At 35.8% G+C, this 21,787-nt stretch overlaps 1 protein-coding gene across 2 annotated transcripts; it reads left to right on the forward strand.

Moving 5' to 3' along the window:
- The first annotated feature begins 373 nt into the window (after nt 1–373).
- Nucleotides 374–2,672, forward strand: LOC142537381 (serine/threonine-protein phosphatase 7 long form homolog). Of its 2 annotated transcripts, none has more exons than XM_075642916.1 (5): nt 374–1,234; nt 1,319–1,437; nt 1,524–1,611; nt 1,717–2,160; nt 2,251–2,672. In XM_075642916.1, the coding sequence occupies exons 1-4, from the start codon at nt 488–490 to the stop codon at nt 2,080–2,082; spliced, it is 1,320 nt and encodes a 439-aa protein (XP_075499031.1). In that variant the 5' UTR covers nt 374–487; the 3' UTR covers nt 2,083–2,160; nt 2,251–2,672. The 2 variants fall into 2 exon arrangements, with proteins under 2 accessions (XP_075499031.1, XP_075499032.1); XM_075642917.1 differs by having other exon boundaries at nt 2,291–2,672.
- The last annotated feature ends 19,115 nt before the right edge of the window (nt 2,673–21,787 follow it).

Here is a 21,787-nt window from a genome sequence, read left to right on the forward strand (position 1 = left end):
TTTTAAACTTATTCTCAATTTGTTTTATATATACTTTTTGATTTACGTTAATGAGTTCTATATTTTAAGAAAAAATGATCTAGTGATAAAATTATTATTAGTGGCAGTAATTAGCTAAAAATTTACTAAAATTAATAGTAAATTTATAAAAAATGACACGTATATATTATTTAATAACATGTAGTAAATCTCCCGGATTAGGATAGAATTATCCTTATTCTTATTAATAATGTATTTATTATAAGTATATTATTACAAATGTATTTATTATAATTAAATGTAACGTATTATGAAGTATTATTGTTTTTTAAAAGAAATTATTTAATCTACAGTAATTATTCTTATTAATCAATTTGTCATCATCAACTACGTTTTATTTTTTCGAGCCTGAAATTTCAAATAATTTTTGTTTAATTTAAAAAATGTAGTTAAATTTTGTTGATTAAAAATATAATATTTGTTAACTAATGATTTTTTTGTTTGCAAGATGGCTGAAAATACGGATAATGTGTTGTATTTGCGGGGTAGACACATATCAAATAGTATCAACGCTGAGAACATGGATGCACTAATTCCGCCACGCCGGTCTGACAAATGTCTTTGGAGATTGCTTAATGCTGGGATTCACCTCCGTGTCCGCCTATGTCTTGCACGCATGGGCTTCTATGGTGTCATTCAGTGTGGTCCGATTAAATATTATGATAATCATTTGCTTACAGCCATTGTTGAGAGATGGCGTCGTGAGACACACACATTTCACCTTACCGTGGGCGAGGCAACAATCACCCTGCAGGACGTTGCCCTTATTTGGGGGTTGAATATTGATGGCATTCCCATCACTGGTGTAGATACCACGTACAACAAACATACTTTACAACAGCGCTGCGCTACTTGGTTGAGTTTTACGCCCACATCTTCTCAGATTAAAGGTGCACATCTTTATCTGACCGCTTTGCTAGACCATTGCGTGAATAATATGATTACTGATCAAAGCACTGAAGAGGACGTGACACAATATCCTCGTTGTGTTGCATTAAGGATCATCGGTGGATGTATGTTTCCGGACTCGGAAGGTGCTGCTGTCAAACTTATGTATTTGCAGTTTCTTGAGGACATAGAAATAGTGAATACGTATAGCTGGGGTTCTGCTGTGTTGGCATATCTTTATAGAGAGTTGCGCGACACATCAATGAGATTAAAGGTCGATTTGTGTGGCCCTGTTCAGATATTGCAGGTAATTTTACACTTGTACGGTCACTATATTTGTTGTACTTAATTTTTCTTATGATTTGACTATTTCTGTTGTATGTTATTGCAGATTTGGGTGTGGTCTAGAATTACTCTTCTTTGCCCTGATAGAGCTCAACATGTATCTATTTCAGAAGAGCAGAATGCGGATGTGCTTCAGGGTCTATCATTCCCACCATACGGCGCACGGTACTAATAAGAAATAATTAACATTTATTATTATTATTTTGTTATTTTGTTTAAATGAAAATATTGTGTACTTTTATAAATTGCAGGTGGAGACGCGGATTTTCTTGGACGCACACGACCCATCATTCGGTTCGTATAATGAGAGATATGCTTGACAGGATGGTAGAAGGACACGTAGATATATAAATTATTTGTTTAGAGTTTGAAATTTTTTTACAAATTCAGTCTGCATTATATATTATCAAATTGTTAATCTTTTTTTCATTTTATTTGCTTCAGTTTCTATGGATAGTTTATGATATGGAGTCCCCGGAGGTTGGCAGAATTCTTGATGGACACAGAATTCATCTATGTCGGTCGGCATGCGCATTGATTAATTTTCATATAGTTGAGATGCATAGACCAGAGCGGTGTCTCCGACAGTTTGGAATGCGTCAGGGTATTCCGCCACCTGCTACTAACTTCGACAATTTCCATAAACTGACTCGACAAGGCCGGAACAACTTTGATTGGACGACATATCACACATATTTTGTAGAAATGTGGAATAACATATATAATTTCGTGATTGGTGGGGATTATGTCATACCTGGTACACCCGCCATCACAGTGGACTATGTTGGTTGGTATAATCGCATTTCATAGATAGTGCTCTCGCCTTCAGTGGTACCTTCGAACATCATGGGCTACCATCCTGTTGATGCAAACTACCGACAATATATCGTAAGACATGTTCAATTTATCTACATGAGTACGTAAATTTAATATATTGTATTAAATATATGTTACATAACATATGCATCTATGTCACAGACACGCCCAGCTCCGGTGCAATATCCACCGATGTGGACAGGAAATGAGTTTGAACCCGGACCATCATCTTCAAATATGGCATACACTACTCCGCCAGTGGTTTCAAGCTTTCCATCGTATGACACTGGTTAGTACACTCCATTTGCTGGTAGTTTTACACAATTTTTACAAAGTGACTTTCGACCGGGTATGAATGAGAGTCGCCCTATTTTTAATATGTCGCCCATACCATTTCAACAATATTCTGATACAGAAGGGTATGATGTTAGTGGGAACATTGCCGATACCAGTACATCTGCAGCACAAACAAGTACGCATGGAGATGATGAACAGATGTTAGGTCGTGGACGTAGAGTAATCAGGAGACCACCGTGTGGCACTAGGGGACATCGTTACCATTGACATTAACTATTTATTTAGATATGCACAATTAATTAATCGTATTGTTGTCTGTTTTTAAATTTTCTTTTATTTTAATTATTGTGGAAGGTATTGATTGTGATTTATTATTCTTTTACGAATAAAATTACGGATAAATTTATAGTAATGAAAAAACATTAGTGTAATTGGTAAAGCAAGTCAAATAAGTCACCAAACTACATATTAAATAATATTCGTAACAATACAACACTGAATTTTCATAACAATAAAATATTAAATTGTAAAATCTACGTCACAAACATAATTATTTGGCACCATAACTCGGTCTTCTCACCCGCACCTACCTGCAATGAACAAGAATTAAAAATAAATACACAATTTTGTAATTACATTAATAACTTCACATGTTATGGTTTAAAAATAAGGTACAATACGTTATTGTATATCTTTTACCTCCCACGTTGTCTCTCCCTCGTTGATGGCTGATCCATCTCGTTTCTTATGCGTGTCGTGCGATCTCTACCAGCCTGCCTCCTTTGTCGATGAACACCATTGTGTTGTAATTGGAATGTAGGTTCATGAATAGGGTAGAATCTTCCATCGTATGTGTTCACGTATTCGCTCAATGTAAGCCATGGTTGTACAAGCTGTGCGGGATTCAAACCAAACCATTTCGCTGCACATATGACATGTGAACAAGGAATTCCAAAAATTGTGAATTTACCACATGTGCATTCACGCGTAGAAATGTTCACAGCTTGTACGTGATGTTGACGACCCGGTCTTCCTCCTGTCGCGACGGATGCTGTTTTATCTCTTTGGTCAAATTTTACTACTCGATGTTCGATTGAATTTTTTGACCACATATCAAATTTAGAGTATGCATAGTCGGTCCATGGTTGATTTTTTTCCAACATCTTATCACTTCGCGCTCGCCGTTGAATGAAATAGTGCACGCAACGCTGTAAGGTCATCTCCACTATTGTAGTTATTGGAAGACGTCGCACCCCTTTCAACACACCATTAGTACACTCAGACATGTTCGTCGTCATTATCCCTCGTCTCCATCCACCATCATGAGCCAATGACCATTTTTCTTTTCGAATGTTTGACAAATAAGTGAAAGCTGCTGCATTCTTTGTTCTAATTGCCTCCATTGTCGCATTAAATTTTGCTACTTGGTGTTGTATCCCTGCTTCCCAACATAAGTCTTTTAAATGAATGTTTTTGAACTTGCTGTTGAAATTAGAGCAAACATGCCTCAAACAGAAACGATGAACACCACGAGGAGGCTTGAAGTCAGGGAGATCTTGAACTGCACTTGTTATACCCGCATGTCTATCAGAAATAAGGCAGACACCACTACACCCTCTGTTAACATGTCGTGCAATATTACCGAGGAACCAATGCCAAGACTCGTAATTTTCTTCATCAACAAGCGCAAAGGCTAACGGCAAAACCTGGTTATTGGCATCCAATGTTATTGTAATAAGTAGTTTCTTCTTATATTTGGTGTACATATGGGTACCGTCTACACTGATTACATTGCGACAATGTCGAAAACCATCTATACATGGTCTGAATGCCCAAAACACAAAGTTCAAAACTTTATGTGGATGGTCATACGGTCGAAGATGCTTCCATTCTACAACAGTTCCTGGATTGTACTTCGACAAAGCTCCCATATATTTAGGAAGCAAAGTTACAGAGCTTTCCCATGTGCCATAGACTACCTCCACTGCGCGTTTCAAACTCTGACATGCCTTAGCATACGATATATTGTTGGAAACTAAATTACGGCGTTTGACAAAATATGAATCAACTGAAAATACGAACCAACTGATCGAGTAAACTGAAATCAGCAACTGGACTTAATAACTGAAATCAACTGACTGATCAGTTGGAAACTGATCAACTGACTGATCAGTTGGAAACTGATCAGTTGATATATTCAGCCGTATGCTAAGCACCCTTCAACTGAACATATCTCGGGAAAGAACAATAAACCATCAAGAGACATAGAAGATTGCAACGCCGCACTTCAATCAATACAGCTTAGAAAAACGTATTTCGGCGAAAGCAATTAAGACGCCACATCACAATAAATGAAGCAAACAATGTCCAAGGAATAATCAACAGATACAAAGATTCAAATTCATCTCAAGTTACCGTTGGAAAAAAGAAGCTTATAAATATGACAGAAGAACAGCTGAAGAAAAGAGAGAGAACACTATTTAAAAAGCTTGCTGTCACTTTGTCAAAATCTCAGCTCAATCTTACTTGATATATTCGTAGCAGTTAAGGCTACAATTTGAGCTCATTAGCAAGTTGTAATAATCGTTGAAATTCGATAGTGCTAAGATCAGTTACGCACTGAGAACATCCTGTTAAACTAAGAGTTTCAGTTTTGGCAGTGTTAAGTCCAAACTGAAGTGGGTCAGTACAATTCTTGTATTTGATCAAAGTCTTTTAGTGGATATCCTATCCTTGAGATAGAAGGGGTGACGTAGGAGTAATTAAATTCTTCGAACATCCAGAAACAACCCTTGCCTATTTTATTTCAGTTTCGTATTCTATCTTTCAGTCAGTTATTTTCCGCAACTACTTTAGTTTAACTGATTGTCATTGACCAACAAGATTTCGAGAATCAGTTTGTCACCAAACTGAATTCAAAATTCGAAAAGATTAGTTTTAATTGTGAGTGTTTATTCAACCCCCCCCCTTCTAAACACTCTTGATACGTTAATCGATCCTATCAAGTGGTATCAGAGCGGTTGAATCTTGTTCTTGAATACTTTTGATCTAAAAACTTGCCAGCATGACTTCATTCAACAAAATTCCCATGTTCTCCAGAGAAGAATTTGATGATTGGAAAATCAGAATGCAGGCTCATTTGGCTGCACAAGATGATGACATGTGGTATGTCATAACTGATGGACCCATGAAGATTCTAAAAGCAAATACAGTAGTTGCCATAACAGAAGGGGCACCACAAAGAATAGAAAAGCCCAGAGATGAATGGACAACTGAAGACAAAAGAAAAGCAAATCTTGATAATGTGGCAAAAGACATTATGTACAAAATGCTGGACAAAGTAACCTTCAGCAAAATAAAGATGTGTAAAACAGCCAAAGAAATTTGGGAGAAGCTGATCCAGCTGTATGAAGGAAATGATCAAACCAAGGAAAATAAACTTTCTGTTGCTATGCAAAAGTTTGATAACATCAAAATGAAAGCAGGAGAATCGATGCACGAGTATGATGAAAGAGTAAGCAGTGTCATCAATGAGTTAAATGCACTTGGAAAAGTGTATACTAACAAAGAGATTGCACTAAAGATAATGAGAGGTCTTCCCAAGGAATGGGATGTCAAAACCATGGCAATGAGGGAGTCCAAAGATCTAAACCAGATTGAACTTTATGATTTATTTGCTGATTTAAAGGCTTATGAGTTCGAGCTGCAGACCAGAGAAGGAGAACCATCCACCCCTGCAGCCACAACTGCTCTAGCTGCTGTCAGAACTGAACAAATCAGTTCAGTCGAAAAATCTGCTGATCAGTTGAGTAATGATGCTATGTCATTATTCATCAAAAAATTCGGAAGATTCATGAGAAAGAATCAAGGGAACTTCCATAAGTCATACCAAAGGAACAATTCCAAAGATGAACCAAATGCCTGCTATAACTGTGGCAAATCAGGTCACTTCATTGCTGATTGTCCTAAACCCAAGAAGGACAGTCAAGGCTCAACTGACAGAAGAAAGAAATCATATGAACGCAAAAGAAGATCCAAGGAAGATAAGAAGGTCTTCAGAAAGAAACATGAGGTACTCTTAGCTGAAGAAAACAATTCTAAATGGGCAGAAACTGACAGTGAAGAGTCGGAATCAGAAAGCTCATGCAGTTCTAGTGATGATGAGGAAGTAAAGTGCTTGATGGCTAATGATGCAGCAGAAGAATTATCTAGCCAACAGGTATTTGATTTCAGCTCAACTGATTTCACACGATAAGAACTCATTCTAACACTACATGACATGGTAAATGAGTATCAAAAGCTTGCATCATCATTTGAAGAAATCAAAGCAAAGCAAACTGATCCCACGGACAATAAAACCAAAACTGATGAATCAGTTGATGGGTTGAGTCTAAAAAGAGAAATTGCTGAGTTAAAAACAGAAAGAAACAAAAATCAGGAATTAATCCAGAAGTTAATTCTTGAAAATTCAAAACAAACTGAACTTATTCAGGCTTGGAATAAATCATCTGTTGCATTGACTGATATATAGAACTCCCAAAAATCAGTAACTGATAAAACTGGTTTGGGGTTTTGTAACCAAGATGAAATGTCAACCAATGATACTCAACCAAAACTGAATATGGGCAAAGGGAAATACATTCACTTTGTCAAATCAGTTATAGTACAAGAACAATCAGAGCCAAGTAAACTAGTTGAAAAGTCAACTGAAAGTATGAACAAGGGCAAAAGATATGGTATTGGTTATAGTCAAAAATTCTCAACTGATTCACAAAGTCATCAAAGAGATTTTACAAAAACTATTCGAATGGCTATTCCAATTACTATAACTGCAAGCCAGTTCAGAAGAGATATAGACTGAACAATCAGTTGAATAAAGCTAAAACACATATTGTATCATTCGTACACCACACAAGCACACAAAAGCCGAGAAAAACCATTTGGAATACAGCTACTGGAAAGCCTGTTAGACTAATCCAAGTATGGGTTCCTAAAGGACTAATCAGTTCAGGACCCAAATAGATATAGGTACCAAATTATATTATGTGTGTGACTGCAGGTAACAAATATAAACAAGAACTCAATATTGTATTTGGACAGTGGATGTTCGCGACATATGACAGGAGATGCAAGTGTGCTATCTCAACTGATCAAATACAGTGGTCCAAATATCAGTTTTGGGGACAATTCCAAAGGTAGAACTGTGGGTAAGGGTAAGCTTATCCATGGTAACTTTACTTTTAAAGATGTTCTATTAGTAGAAAACCTGAAGTATAACTTGATCAGCATCAGTCAGTTATGCGACAGTGGATTCTCAGTACATTTTGACAAAAACTCATGTTCAGTCAAAACTTCAACTGATGAAATCATACTAACTGGCAAACGTTATGGAAACACATATAAAATCAGTTGGAATGATCAAACTTATGCACCAGTTTGTTTTATTGCTTCCAAATCATCTAAAAACTGGTTGTGGCACAAGAGACTAAGTCATCTAAACTTTAAATCCATTGCCTATCTGAGTAAACATGAAATTGTAACTTGTTTGCCCAAAATAGACTTTTCAAAAGAAAAACTTTGCTCAGCATGTCAGTATGGTAAACAAGTACGATCTTCTTTTAAAAACAAGGGTTGTAAATCTTCATCCCGATGCTTAGAACTGTTGCACATGGATCTCTTTGGTCCTATACCAGTCATGAGCTTAGGGGAAATGAAATACACCTTGGTAGTCGTGGATGATTTTTCAAGATTTACTTGGGTTATTTTTCTCAAATCTAAGGACCATACTGCTTCACAACTGATAAAGCTCTTCAAAAGACTTTTAAATGAAAAATCAGTTGGAATTGATCGAATCAGATCAGATCGAGGAACTGAATTCATCAATCAAACTCTTTCAAATTTTCTAGAGAAATTTGGAATTAAGCATGAGCTCTCATCAGCTAGAACTCCTCAGCAAAATGGTGTAGCTGAGAGAAGAAATCGGACCCTTAAAGAAGCTGCTAGAACAATGCTTGCTGATTCTGGTATTTCTCAAAGGTTTTGGGCAGAGGCAGTAAACACTGCGTGTTATACTCAGAACAGATCAATGATTAATAAGAATCATATGAAAACATCATATGAGATCTGGCATGGAAGAAAAAGTATAATTACATATTTCAAAATATTCGGCTGCAGATGTTTTATTCTTGATAATGGTAAAAATTATTTAAAAGCGTTTGATGCTAAATCTGCAGAGGGAATATTTCTTGGATACTCATCAGTTAGTATAGCTTATAGAGTCTTCAATAAGAAAACCCTAAATGTTGAAGAATCAGCTCATGTTGATTTCGATGAAACTGAACTAACTAATAAGCCAACTGATCAAGTTGAGCTAGTTGATCGATTTACAGATATCAGTTTGGAGGATGATGATAAAAAAGACAATCATATTAATCAAAACAATCTCCAAACACCCGAACCAGAAGTGTCAGATCAATCAGCTGAACCAGAAGCCATTCCTAATGATCAGTTGATAGAGCATAATGATAACATTCAAATACCAGTTGACGAAGCACCAACTGAGACTGAAAACTGTGTTCAGTTACCAACTGAAAAATTGCTGATACAACAAATACTGAGTAAAGATGGATAAAATCACATCCACCTGAGCTGGTAATTGGAAATCCATCTGATCCAGTAAGAACTCGCAATCAAATGCTAAATTTATTTATCCATTCAGCTTTCGTATCACAACTAGAACCAAAGAAAACTGATGAGGCACTTGCTGATCCTAACTGGGTAAATGCAATGCAAGAAGAGCTAAATCAGTTCACTCATAACAATGTCTGGAACATAGTTCCAAGACCAGTTTCAAAAACTGTTATAGGTACAAAATGGGTGTACATGAATAAACTGAACGAGGATGGTTCAGTTGTGCGTAATAAAGCGAGACTAGTAGCACAAGGATATAGGCAAGAGGAAGGAATTGACTATGTTGAGACATATGCTCCAGTTGCAAGACTGGAAGCAATCAGAATGTTTCTTGCTTATGCATCATACAAGAACTTCAAAGTCTATCAAATGGATGTCAAAAGTGCATTCCTAAATGGCCAGCTACAAGAGGAAGTATATGTTGAACAACCCCCAGGTTTTGTAAATCACAACTTTCCTGATCATGTATATCATTTGAACAAAGCTTTATATGGTCTTAAACAAGCTCCCAGAGCTTGGTACGAAACTTTTTCAAAATTCCTAACTGATCATGATTTTTCTGTTGGATCAGTTGATAAGACCTTGTTCAAATTTACTAAGAATGATCACATTTTATTAGTTCAAATTTATGTTGATGATATCATATTCGGGTCAACTAACCCCAAATTATGCGAGAAATTTGCTAAGCTAATGCAGGATAAGTTTGAAATGAGCATGATGGGTGAACTGACATTCTTTCTTGGACTACAAGTGAAGTAATTGGAAACTGGTATATTCATCAGTCAGACTAAATATACAAAGGAGCTGCTGAAGAAATTTGGCATGGAATCATGTTCAGCTGCAAATACTCCCATGAGCTCATCAGTAAAATTGGACACTGATCAAGAGGGAATATCAGTTGAGGCGACATTATATCGAGGTTTAATAGGGTCATTGTTATATCTAACTGCCAGTCGCCCTGATATTGTATTTGCTGTGTGTATGTGTGCTAGATTTCAAGCAAATCCTAAGCAATAACATTTCTCAGCTGCTAAAAGAATTTTGAAATACCTTAAGGGTACACAAAATGTTGGGTTATGGTACTCTAAAGACTCTACTTTCAATTTAGTTGGATATTCAGATGCAGATTATGCAGGATGTAAGCTTGATCGTAAAAGTACAAGTGAATCTTGTCAGTTTCTAGGAGACAGGCTGATCTCTTGGTTCAGCAAGAAGCAGACATCTATAGCTACCTCAACAACTGAAGCAGAATACCTTGCTGCTGGTAGTTGCTGTGCACAACTGATCTGGATCCAGCAACAACTGAGAGATTATGGAGTAATTACAAATAATTCGCCCATATTTTTGACAATACGAGTACAATTGTCATCACCTATAATCCAGTTCTTCACTCAAGGACAAAGCATATAGATGTCAGACACCACTTCATAAGAGATCATGCTTTGAAGAAGAACATCAGACTGGAGTATATATCAACTGAGCAACAAGCAGCTGACATCTGCACCAAATCATTACCCGAGACTAAGTTTTCTTACTTTCGCAATATTCTTGGTTTAATTGTTCTGTCTTAAAATTATTACTAATGTTGCTTTACTAATAGAATTATCTGCAGAAAATAAGAACACAAAAAATTGAAAATAATACTTTATTAAGAATACCATCGATCCCAGTATACAGAAGATATCATAGAACCAACTGAATCCTGCCATTTTCTAATCCAATCATTCAACTCATAAATTTGGATTCTAGAAAATGACCTAGTTGTAGAAATCTTCTCAACCACATGCCATTCCTTCCATAACATTGCTTCTAACAGACATTTGTCATCAATCAAATCTATAACATGCCTAACTTCAAAACGATCAATGTATTTTCTTGCTGTTGCTGCTTGAGCACGAGTAGGAACAGCACCACTACTACTTACCCTCTGCAAATCATGAATCTTGAACCATGTTGACATCACTTTCATCAAGACATATTCTTCCATTGTCTTCTTCAATTCTTCTAAATAAGAACTTAATTGCTCATTAACTTGAATATGCGAACTACTGCATGCATCAGAGTTACTTGAATCCGACATATTGAACTGTTATTGTCTCACATTCTATCATCTTATTTAAAGACAGATGAAATTTAAATGTTGAAGAAACTGAAGAGACTCAAATCAACCGAAGCGTCTCTCTCATTTACCGAGGCTTCTTAACTATCAGTTGTTCATTATCAATTGATATCAGTTTGACATTTATTACTTAACGCTTAACCAATCATCAGTTCATCTGTTTATGATCGTAATTCATATATAATAACTAATGAAACTTATTATTTGTAGGAAAAAGAAAAAACAAAGTTAAGCCAAAATAAATGTTTTATTCAACCATAAATATTTGCTTGGATTACATTTTAATATTTTTCCTCTATATCATCTATCCACATTCTCAACTAAACGGATAGAGATGAGGAAGATGTCTTGAGAAAGCTGTGTGAAGAAGCTATGCGATTAAGGATCTCCAGTTCCTTTCGAAGCATCAGCTGATAGATACGACCATCCGTAAAGATGTCCACCCACACAGCTATATTCAAGTGCTCCCGCACTTCTCTCAACTCTGCCATCAGTTTGGGAGTGGTAGCCTCTCCAGAAGTATACAGGAACGCAAGCTCCTATAACTTTTCCCAGTAGGGAAGACTCTTGTAGAAGACTTCGTCTTCTATAACAGCTTTCCTAGCTTCCAAAGAAAATGGCGAAGCACTAGAGCTACTCGCATCTGCCATTCTTTCGTCTTGAATATTTTCACCAATATAACTGAAACTAACCGTGTTACTTCTATTTATAGCAGAATATCAAAGAAGCTGAAGGGTCGTCAACGTTTCAGCAAATGATAATCTTTCTGACCTTTAAATTTATTCGCTTTAATTATTTTATGCACTAATTAAGGGGGAATAAGGTTTTAAAAGGTTAACTGAGAAGACAAATGTTAGTAAACACTCAACTGAAAGGACACAGTCTTACAACTGATCATTCAGTTGGGTATTTCACTAATCTTCTCATATAAGTTAACTAATTAAAACATATTATATTCCAAATCAAATGACGTGACTGTCTATTATCTAATGATGAATCTCATTTTGAAAATGTGGAAGCATTTGAACCGTTTAAATTGTACACACGCTTATAGCACACGAACACACGTTTTTATTCAAAATTTTGATGGACTGACACGTGTCCAGAATCTAAACAGTCACATACACTATAAATAATTTCCCGCTTCAATTCAGCTTTCTTTCTTACGTGTACATCATCTCTCAGAGCAAACTCATACACTCAGAGCTTGTATTTCGCAAAATTTCAGGTTTCCTTACTCTCAACAATGGTGAATCAAATCCCAGCTCACATGTTGAACGCTATGGCCATTGATTTTGACTCAGTTCTATCAGTTTACGAAGCTGAAATTAAGAACGTCTTTCTGAAGATTGAATCTGCTGGTCTCAGAATGTTTTTGGGACAATACTCGCAGGAGATTTACCCAAAAGAACTCCAAGACCTCTACTCAAATGGATATATCAACTCTGATGGAAACATCATTGCCACTATTAACGGTCAGTCGGTGACCATTTCTGAAGATTCTTTCGGAGAAATCTTTTCATTACCCTCTGATGGATTAGTACACCTTGCTGATGTTAAAGCATCAGATATTGAAGAAATGCAAACTGCACTCTCTGCTGATGGACGGAAAATCAAAGTTTCCGATCCTAAGAAGGAACTGAAGCATGAGGTTCAGTTGCTGGCTGATATCGTAGCCAAAGGGCTATTGGCCAAGGCAGGATCTTATGCCGCCCTGACTTTGGAGAAGTTTCAAGCTATTACGATCATTATGGCTGGAAGAAAATTCAACTGGAAGCAACTTATTTTTAGTATCTTGAAGAACATGTTTTCCTCCACCAAGCAATCCAAAGGATTTGCAGTGCCGCTAAGCTATTTGATGAAAGTCAAAGGGTTGGTGGCTGATGATTCGGAGCGATTATCTAAATTCAAAATTTTCAATGGGAAGAATATTCTGCCACCCAAGACTAAACTAGACATTTCTCCTGCTCAGTTTGTAAAGATAAAAAAGAAAATTGAAACTCAACAGGCGGCTCCCAAATCAGTTAAACAGGAGAAGACATTGGCTCAACTGAAGACAGTTAAAAGAAAACTGATTATTAGTGAATCCGATTCTGAGAAGACGCCCTCTCCAAAAATTGCCAAGAAACCAAGAACACAAAGGACAAAATTACCAACCACAGTAGAATCAATGCCTACTGAAAGACTGATATCTTCAGATGCCCAACAGCCTATCAAAGCAGTTCCTCTGAAGATTATTCCACCAGAAATCTCAACTGGTGCAACAAAGGAAACAGTTAGAATCAAAGCTCCTCTAATCCACATCAATCGTCCTACCGTTCTAGTACCTCCCAGACCCAAAGGTATAAAGATTATAGAACAGGTGGATACTACTCGTACTGGATTGGAAATTCCACACATCCTCAGTACTGAAAAAGGTAAAGGCAAATTGATTGAAGAGCCCAGGCCATCTAATTCAATTCAAACTCATATTGACCTTGTTTGGGAACAGGTTAATAATTTTTCAACATCAAAACTTAAAATCTATGATGAGTGGACCGTCTACAGAACTCAAATTTTTGCTAAGCAGCTGAAAAAGAAATCCCAGCTGAACAAATTTATCAAACTGGAAGCAATTGTCCTCAAGATGGTCAAAGCTGCTACAATTGTTCAGGCTTTGGAGAGAAAAACATATTTTTTTGATCAAATTCGAGCTAAGAAGCTATCTCAACTGCTTGAGAAATTAAAGGCAAACTACATTCCCATCAATCCAACTGCCTATAATGATCGAGCTGTGATCACTCAGCTAGATACAGATCTTACTAGCTTGCAAGCTCAGATAAAAATGTGGGAAATGGATCAGGAGTTAGTTCTTCCTGAGGAAGCCTCTGAAGAAGAAGAAGAAGACCCCTCCTCTCAGCAGAAAGAGCCATCCTCAGAACAAACTATTGTTACAACTGAAGAACCAGTTCAGGATGTGCCACAATCATCTGCTGTACTCTGAAGCCGAGTTGAATTTTGCCAACATTGATGAAATAATTCAAGCAGTAGTGACAAAATCTATGAATAATGAAACCATTTCTGAAGAAGTTGATCACTCAACTGATCAAATCACTCAAGAGGTTTCTATCTCAACAGAAGCACCAGTTCAGCCTGCTGTTTCTGAACTAAAGGAGCACACAGTGGTGCCTACTCAATCACCAAATCAACAGATTGCTGAAAATATGGAGGCAGTTCATGACCCTTTCACTGAAAATCTTATTCAGCAGGAAAGCCCAATTGTTGATCAACGTCAATCTTCATCTCCTCCAGTCCAAGTAGCGGTAATTGAAACAGATGTTCCAACACAGACTGTCTCTGAAACGATATTATCTGATAGAACCATGGTGGTCTTTGATCAAGTCTCACATGAACCAAGAACATCTAATCAGTCACCTCCTCTTCAATCCACAGAAATGGATCTTGTTCTTGAATAAATCCAGAATATGCAGCAGATGATTACTGAAATCAAGAAAATTCAATCCACACAATTCTCTCATACGGTCAAATTGGATTCTTCAATTGAATATGACTCCGCAAAACTGAAAGCCATTCAAGCAAACATGGAGTCTCTTACCCGAACTGTACTTGAGATGAAAAATAGCAGAGGTCTAGCTCAAAGTCTCTATACAACTCAGGATATAATCAGTCAACGAGTTGAGCGATTGGAAACTTCTGTTTCTAATAAAATGGAATTGCTGCAGACTTGTTTACAAACTGCTGTCTCAAGTATCTCCGCAGATGTCAAAATTCTTTCCACTGACGTTCGAAAATTATCTGAGAAGATGGATTTGTTTGACAAAAAGGGGGAAGAAATCAAAGATCAAAGAGCATCTTGAAAAATAACAGAAGCAGTTAATCAGATTATTAGATTCAGCTGTTATTAAATCAAGATCTCTTTCAGTTCAAGAAATTCAATCTCTTAGTTTATCTACAATGAGCTCAGATGTTCAGTTATTATTTACTTAGTTTTGTCAAACACCATAAAGGGGGAAATTGTTGGAAACTAAATTCCGGCGTTTGACAAAATATGAATCAACTGAAAATACGAACCAACTGATCGAGTAAACTGAACTCAGAACCTAGACTCAATAACTGAAATCAATTGACTGATCAGTTGGAAACTGATCAGTTGATATATTCAGGCGTATGCTAAGCACGCTTCAACTGAACATATCTCAGGAAAGAAAAATCAACCGTCAAGAGACATAGAAGATTGCAACGCCGCACTTCAATCAATACAACTTAGAAAAATGCATTTCGGCGAAAGCAATTAAGACACCGCATCACAATAAATGAAGCAAACAATGTCCAAGGAATAATCAACGGATACAAAGATTCAAATTCATCTCAAGTTACCGTTGGAGAAAAGAAGCTTATAAATATGACAGAAGAACAGCTGAAGAAAAGAGAGAGTCAACACTATTTAAAAAGCTTGCTGTCACTCTGTCAAAATCTCAGCTCAATCTTACTTTATATATTCGTAGCAGTTAAGGCTACAATTTGAGCTCATTAGCAAGTTGTAATAATCGTTGAAATTCGATAGTGCTAAGATCAGTTACGCACTGAGAACATCATGTTAAACTAAGAGTTTCAGTTTTGGCAGTGTTAAGTCCAAACTGAAGTGGGTCAGTACAATTCTTGTATTTGATCAAAGTCTTTTAGTGGATATTCTATCCTTGAAATAGAAAGGGTGACGTAGGAGTAATTAAATTCTCCGAACATCCAGAAACAACCTTTGCCTATTTTATTTCAGTTTCGTATTCTATCTTTCAGTCAGTTATTTTCCGCAACTACTTTAGTTTAACTGATTGTCATTGACCAACAAGATACCGAGAATCAGTTTGTCACCAAACTGAATTCAAAATTCGAAAAGATTAGTTTTAATAGTGAGTGTTTATTCAACCTCCCCTTTCTAAACACTCTTGATACGTTAATCGATCCTATCATATATCATACTCATATCTTTCTTTAATACTTTCTCGCACATATTTGATTTCGTATGCAGGATCACAACGCACGATTCCCAAAAGTGTACTGGCTATCATGTTTACGTCAAGGTTGTGGTGATCTATACCGACTTGGGTAGACATGCATGTGTGATCATCACCATATTTCGTGATCATGAAGTAGCCTAAACTTTTTTTCAACGATGCTCGAAGTCCCCACCCACAATTGCCACCTTCGGACCAGTTCTTGCATCTGACCTTCCAAATTGTCTGAGAACTTTGGACAACGATATATTCACGTCTCAAAACCCGAACTGAAAAATCCTTCACTGAAGCTATTAAATCGTTTTTGCTCTTGAATACCATTTTTACACCGAGCTCTGGCCTTTCAGGATTGTAAAAGTTTGTTCGTGATGCAGAAAGAATACCAAATGAATCTGGAATTTGTTCGTCGTAGACTTCATTGAAAAATTGGGGAATTTCACGTAAATGTTGCTCCGGTGCAATAGGAATGTTCTCTGTCATTGTTGCTCCAGACATTAACACACGCGTCGATGGCCCTTCATTTGCATTGTCAACATGATGATCATCTTCTCCGTCACTTGATGTAGCATACAAATCATCATCGCTATTCATGAGATGATGCGAACTGTCCCCAAATAAATCATCTTGCTCAGGCATGTGTTCTGTAATTGGAGTGGGAATATTTGCATCCATAGTAGAACTATCAAAATTTCTAACATTTGTGGTATTTTCCTCGTCAGCCCATGAATTTAAATTCAATTGACCTGTTCTACTAGAACCCCATGCGACATCAACTCCTGATGGACCCGTGATATGATGATCCCAACCCCCTGAAGCATAATCCCGTTCTCGTGTTGTATTCATCCCCCACGCATAGTCTTCTTCAGTGTGAGCCGTGATATGGTGATCCCAAGGACCAGTGTCGATCCCAGAGTATGTATGAGCGGATTGTTCATCGACATGATACATAGAAGGTCCCGCTTCATTCAAACCTACTGTTCCCAAACCTTGCGTTATTACTGGCATGACTGCATCAAAATCGTAGTCACTTACGTTCTGTAACACTGGCGATGAATCAACATACAAGTACATGCAATCCAGTGTCGGCAACTCAAACATAAATTGTAGACTATCATCATCTGTGATAGAGACATGCTCTTCAATGTAACGAGACAACGAGCTATAGCAATATCTCGTTGACAATTTGATGCAGAATTTTGATGGGTCGATCTCCAGCTTGCGATGCACATAATTCACCAATTGAGAAAATGTAGTAGAGCGGGGGATTTTAATGAGCCTAGTCGCGGGGATACTATATCCAACTCTACCATCTTCAATATTGACATAGCCACCTACGTAAAGTAAGGCCCTGACAGTATCCATGTCTGAGACAAACATAAAACATAATTAATATTTAAAATATAAAATATAACAAAATTATATAAAATAATATAATGCAACCGAAATAAATTATAATTACATTAATACAACATAAATAATACAATTAAAATATAAGAAATTATTGAAATTACTTTTTCAAATGTCGTTGTACGGAATTTGTAATTTAATGAGCTGCCAGAGTTTAATATCTGCAATAAATTACAAACATCATGAGATATAATATACATAAAACAATTCAATATAGAAAGAAAAAAAAAAGATTCGACTTAGACTCGGCGCAATTCTCCCAAATTCTGTTACTCAGCACAATTCTCCCAAATCAAATTCTAAATTGCTGAGACTCGGCGCAATTCTCTGAAATTATAACATTCGACATAAAACTAACAAATCAAATTAGGAATTCCAATACTCATACGATCGACGCAATTTATAAAGTGAGGAGAATCACGGATTTTTTATACCTAACAAAAATAACAACAGAGTGAAGAAAAAAAAGAGCTGCACAAGAAGAATGCCAAAAACGCTGAAGGACTTATGAATTCGCCAAATACTCGGTGCAATTTTATTACATATTTTTCTAAAATGTTTTGTACATAACCACACAAATTAATTTGATAATAAAAATTATTATAATTTATGTATATTAAACTTTTAAGTAAATTATTTTCAAAAAATATAGTTGAATAAAAATATTTTAATTAGAATTATCAATTTCTTATATTACTTTGCATTAACATAAACATATTTATAATAGGTTTTAAATTATATTAAAGTGACAAAAGTTATAGAGTAACTAAACATTATTTCATATATAAACTTTTATAAATTTATTTAAAAAACTTAACAAATTACTTTATAATTTCATTAGTATTAAGTACAATAATATTAACTCATTCTTATGCTAAATTAAATTAATTATATTATAAATACTAACCTTGAAATATTTCAAAAATCACAATATCATGTTTATTATTTTTTAATTTTCTAACTATTTTTTAATATCGCGATTAATATTAAAAATATACTATTTAACTAAATTATACTTAATCATATAATGTTAGTGAACAAAATTATAATTACATTAATATAATATAAATAATACAAGCAAACTATTAAAAAAAGTACTTAAATTACCTTCTCAGACATAATTATACTGAACTTGTAATAATATCAACGGACGGTGCTAATATCTGAAATAAATGACAAGTATTATCAAAAAAATTACACAAAAGAAAATATTACTTCTTAATATATAATTATAATATTATCAACGAAATTAAATATTACCTCTTGATATATCTTCAAATGAAAAGGATGATAAACAAATAATATTAATTGAAGTCGAAGTAAAAAAGAGTTCGCGCATATAAATCGGATACACGAAACTGCGTGAAAGAACGAATAATTTCGTAGATGAAACGGAAGGGGAGTACACGGTATTTGAAGGAGAGGAGCATATTTAAAGTGGGGGAGAACACGGTTTGCTGTCACGGATTCTAAGAATCCGTGACAAGCTGTCTTTTTCTTTTTTTTTTTAATTTTTTTAATTAAAATAACTGGGAATCCGTAGCAGTTAATTGCGGATTATACTAGATTTATAAACCCACCCATTCTGCAACATTTTTATAATGATTTTTAAAATTTATAATATTTTTTAAAAAAAGCCTCAAGTCCTCCCTCAAACTCACCTGCATCCACCACACCTAGTGAGTCTAAAGACTCAATACACCATAATCTTGATAACAAGTAATACGTAATACACTCAACATATAACAGTGAAAAATACTTGTACTTAAAATATCGTTTTCATAAAAATGCATAAACTTCAAACATGAACATTTTCGTAAACCTTTTTATGATGCATGAACCTTAAATAGAAACATTTTCATAATGATGCATCAACTTTAAGTATAAACATTTTTATGACATGCATCACACCTTAACCTTTTTCCTTTCTTTTTCCTCAACATGACATAACATAAAATTTTTTTCATGATCATAAATATTTTTCTTTTTCCTTTTCCTTTGTTGAATTCAGATCGTTAATTGTGACTTTCCTCAATCATCAAGAGTCGATGGATCCATCTACATGAAACAACAGTACTGGGCGGCGGGGACATCAGCAACATAAAATCGTCAACTGTGCCTTGGCCTATCTTCAATCATATCCTCATATCCTCATTTGTCGATGGATCCATCTACATGAAACCACAGTACTGGACGACGGGGACATCAGCGACATAAGATCGTCAACTGAGCCTTGGCCTGTCCTCAATCCTCATATCATCAATAGTCACAATTACTTCACTTCCTTCAACGTTTTTCATTTTCATCACTTTATAAAAATCATTCATTTAATAATCTTTTCATCTTAAAAACAAGCATGCAACATTTCTTTTAACGTTATCGTTCCCTCATAAAAATCTATAAACATTTTAAAAGAAACCTTTCAACATATAAAAATCCATAAATCTTTTAACTATACATTTCAACATCATAAACATTTAAATATACATTTAAATCATAAACATTTAAAATAAACATTTTAACATATTAAATCATACCCTTAAGAAATAATATTTTGACATAATAAATCGTAAACATTTAAAATGTCAATTTGACATAATAAATCATAAACATTTAAAATCCATGTCATAAAAATTCATAAACATTTTAAATAATCATATTAGCATGTAAAACAACATTTAGGGCACTGCCATGACGTATACAAATTTCTAGGTGTAAAATGACCGTTTTACCCCTAGACGTAAAATTCCTCGACTTTGACTTTTTCTTGAATTAATTGACCCTAACATGTCCCAAATAATTATTTAAGATTAAATTAAAATTGCCATAATTTTATTTAGCTTAAAAACTAGGCTTTTAAATTAATCTTTAATTAATCGTTTTGATGGTGTTTTAATCCCGAAAAATCTCAAACTTTAATATAAAATTCCTAAATTCAAAATTTAGTCTTTTTATATTATTTTAGCCCTTATGAACCACGTCTCGACCCCCGTGAGACGTTTTTCAATTTATTTCATTTTAGAAACCCTATTGTGACACCTAGACTTCACCCCCAAGCCAACTTTTGATTTTCACGAGTCACCCCCAAACCATGTAGATCCAAAACCTGACCAACATCCTAGAGTACCCTACTGAACCCTTAGATCACTTAAAAAACTTTCTCAAAGCCAAAAACGTGACCCCCTTACTGCCCCTTATTCTGGCCGAGAATTGCACTTGTGATAGGACTCTCCCTTTTGCATCCAGGACCTTGCCAGCGAGCCCAGGTCCCAAACCACTCACCCTCACAGCTTCCTAAGACTCTAATGACTCGTCCTAGCCCACCCTCTGAGCTCTGGACCGAGCCCTTACGCCCCTACAAGTCGCACGAAGTCTGCACAGAATTGTGCAACTTCTCGGGTAGGAGTCCTTGCTTGCAAGGACTCCTCCCAGCCCCTTAGTTCGAGTCCTAGCCTGGCTAGGACCCTCCCTACGACTGAACCACGACCCTGGCTAGCCCTAACCACAAGCCAAGATCAGCCCTCCCCCTCTAACCATGAACCCGAATCCTTACACCCCATGACAACAAAAATCGCTATTTTCTGTGCAACTTGTGGTGCAGCGGTTTAGGTGAGTTTAGGACCTTTAAAATTCGTGTAAGAACATCTCTTGGTCAAGTCCTAACGTCATGGCAGCCCCTTACAACATAAAACGTGAATTTAAATCTTAGAAACATGAGTTTACCAATTGTGCATGCCATGGATCCGAAAATTTAGAAAATAAATTCATGCTCTTCGTGCTTACAATAATTAAAACAATATTATGATATGATGGATGAGAAAAAGAGATGTATGGCGTGTCTTTGCATTTTATACGCACGAATTCACGTTGACGATGAAGAACGGATCGAAACCTTGGCTTGTTTCCCTTTGAACCTTCGAAAAACCCTTCTACCTTGAGTTGTGTGTATCGTGTAAGGGGTGGGGAGTGTTTTCAGAAAAATGGGCGAGAGTTGAGTAGGGTTTTGGGTGGAGTTTTGTATATTATATAGTAAATAAAGTTATTAACTCAAGCTTAGGCCTATTAAGCCAAGTTTAGGCCCATTAGTGCTTGTTTAGGATTAAATAAAATATTATCAAAGTTTTTGTTTAAATAAGTTTGTGAATTTATTAGCCAGGTTGCCAAAAAGCTCGTA

The sequence above is a fragment of the Primulina tabacum genome, chromosome 2 (genome assembly GCF_025594145.1).
Source record: "Primulina tabacum isolate GXHZ01 chromosome 2, ASM2559414v2, whole genome shotgun sequence".
NCBI lineage: Eukaryota > Viridiplantae > Streptophyta > Magnoliopsida > Lamiales > Gesneriaceae > Primulina > Primulina tabacum.

Coding starts and splice junctions, on each gene's coding strand:
- LOC142537381 (XM_075642916.1), top strand. CDS start 488: ATGGCTGAAAATACGGATAATGTGTTGTATTTGCGGGGTAGACACATA. Junction 1,235..1,318: donor GCCCTGTTCAGATATTGCAG/GTAATTTTACAC, acceptor ATGTTATTGCAG/ATTTGGGTGTGGTCTAGAAT. Junction 1,438..1,523: donor TTCCCACCATACGGCGCACG/GTACTAATAAGA, acceptor TATAAATTGCAG/GTGGAGACGCGGATTTTCTT.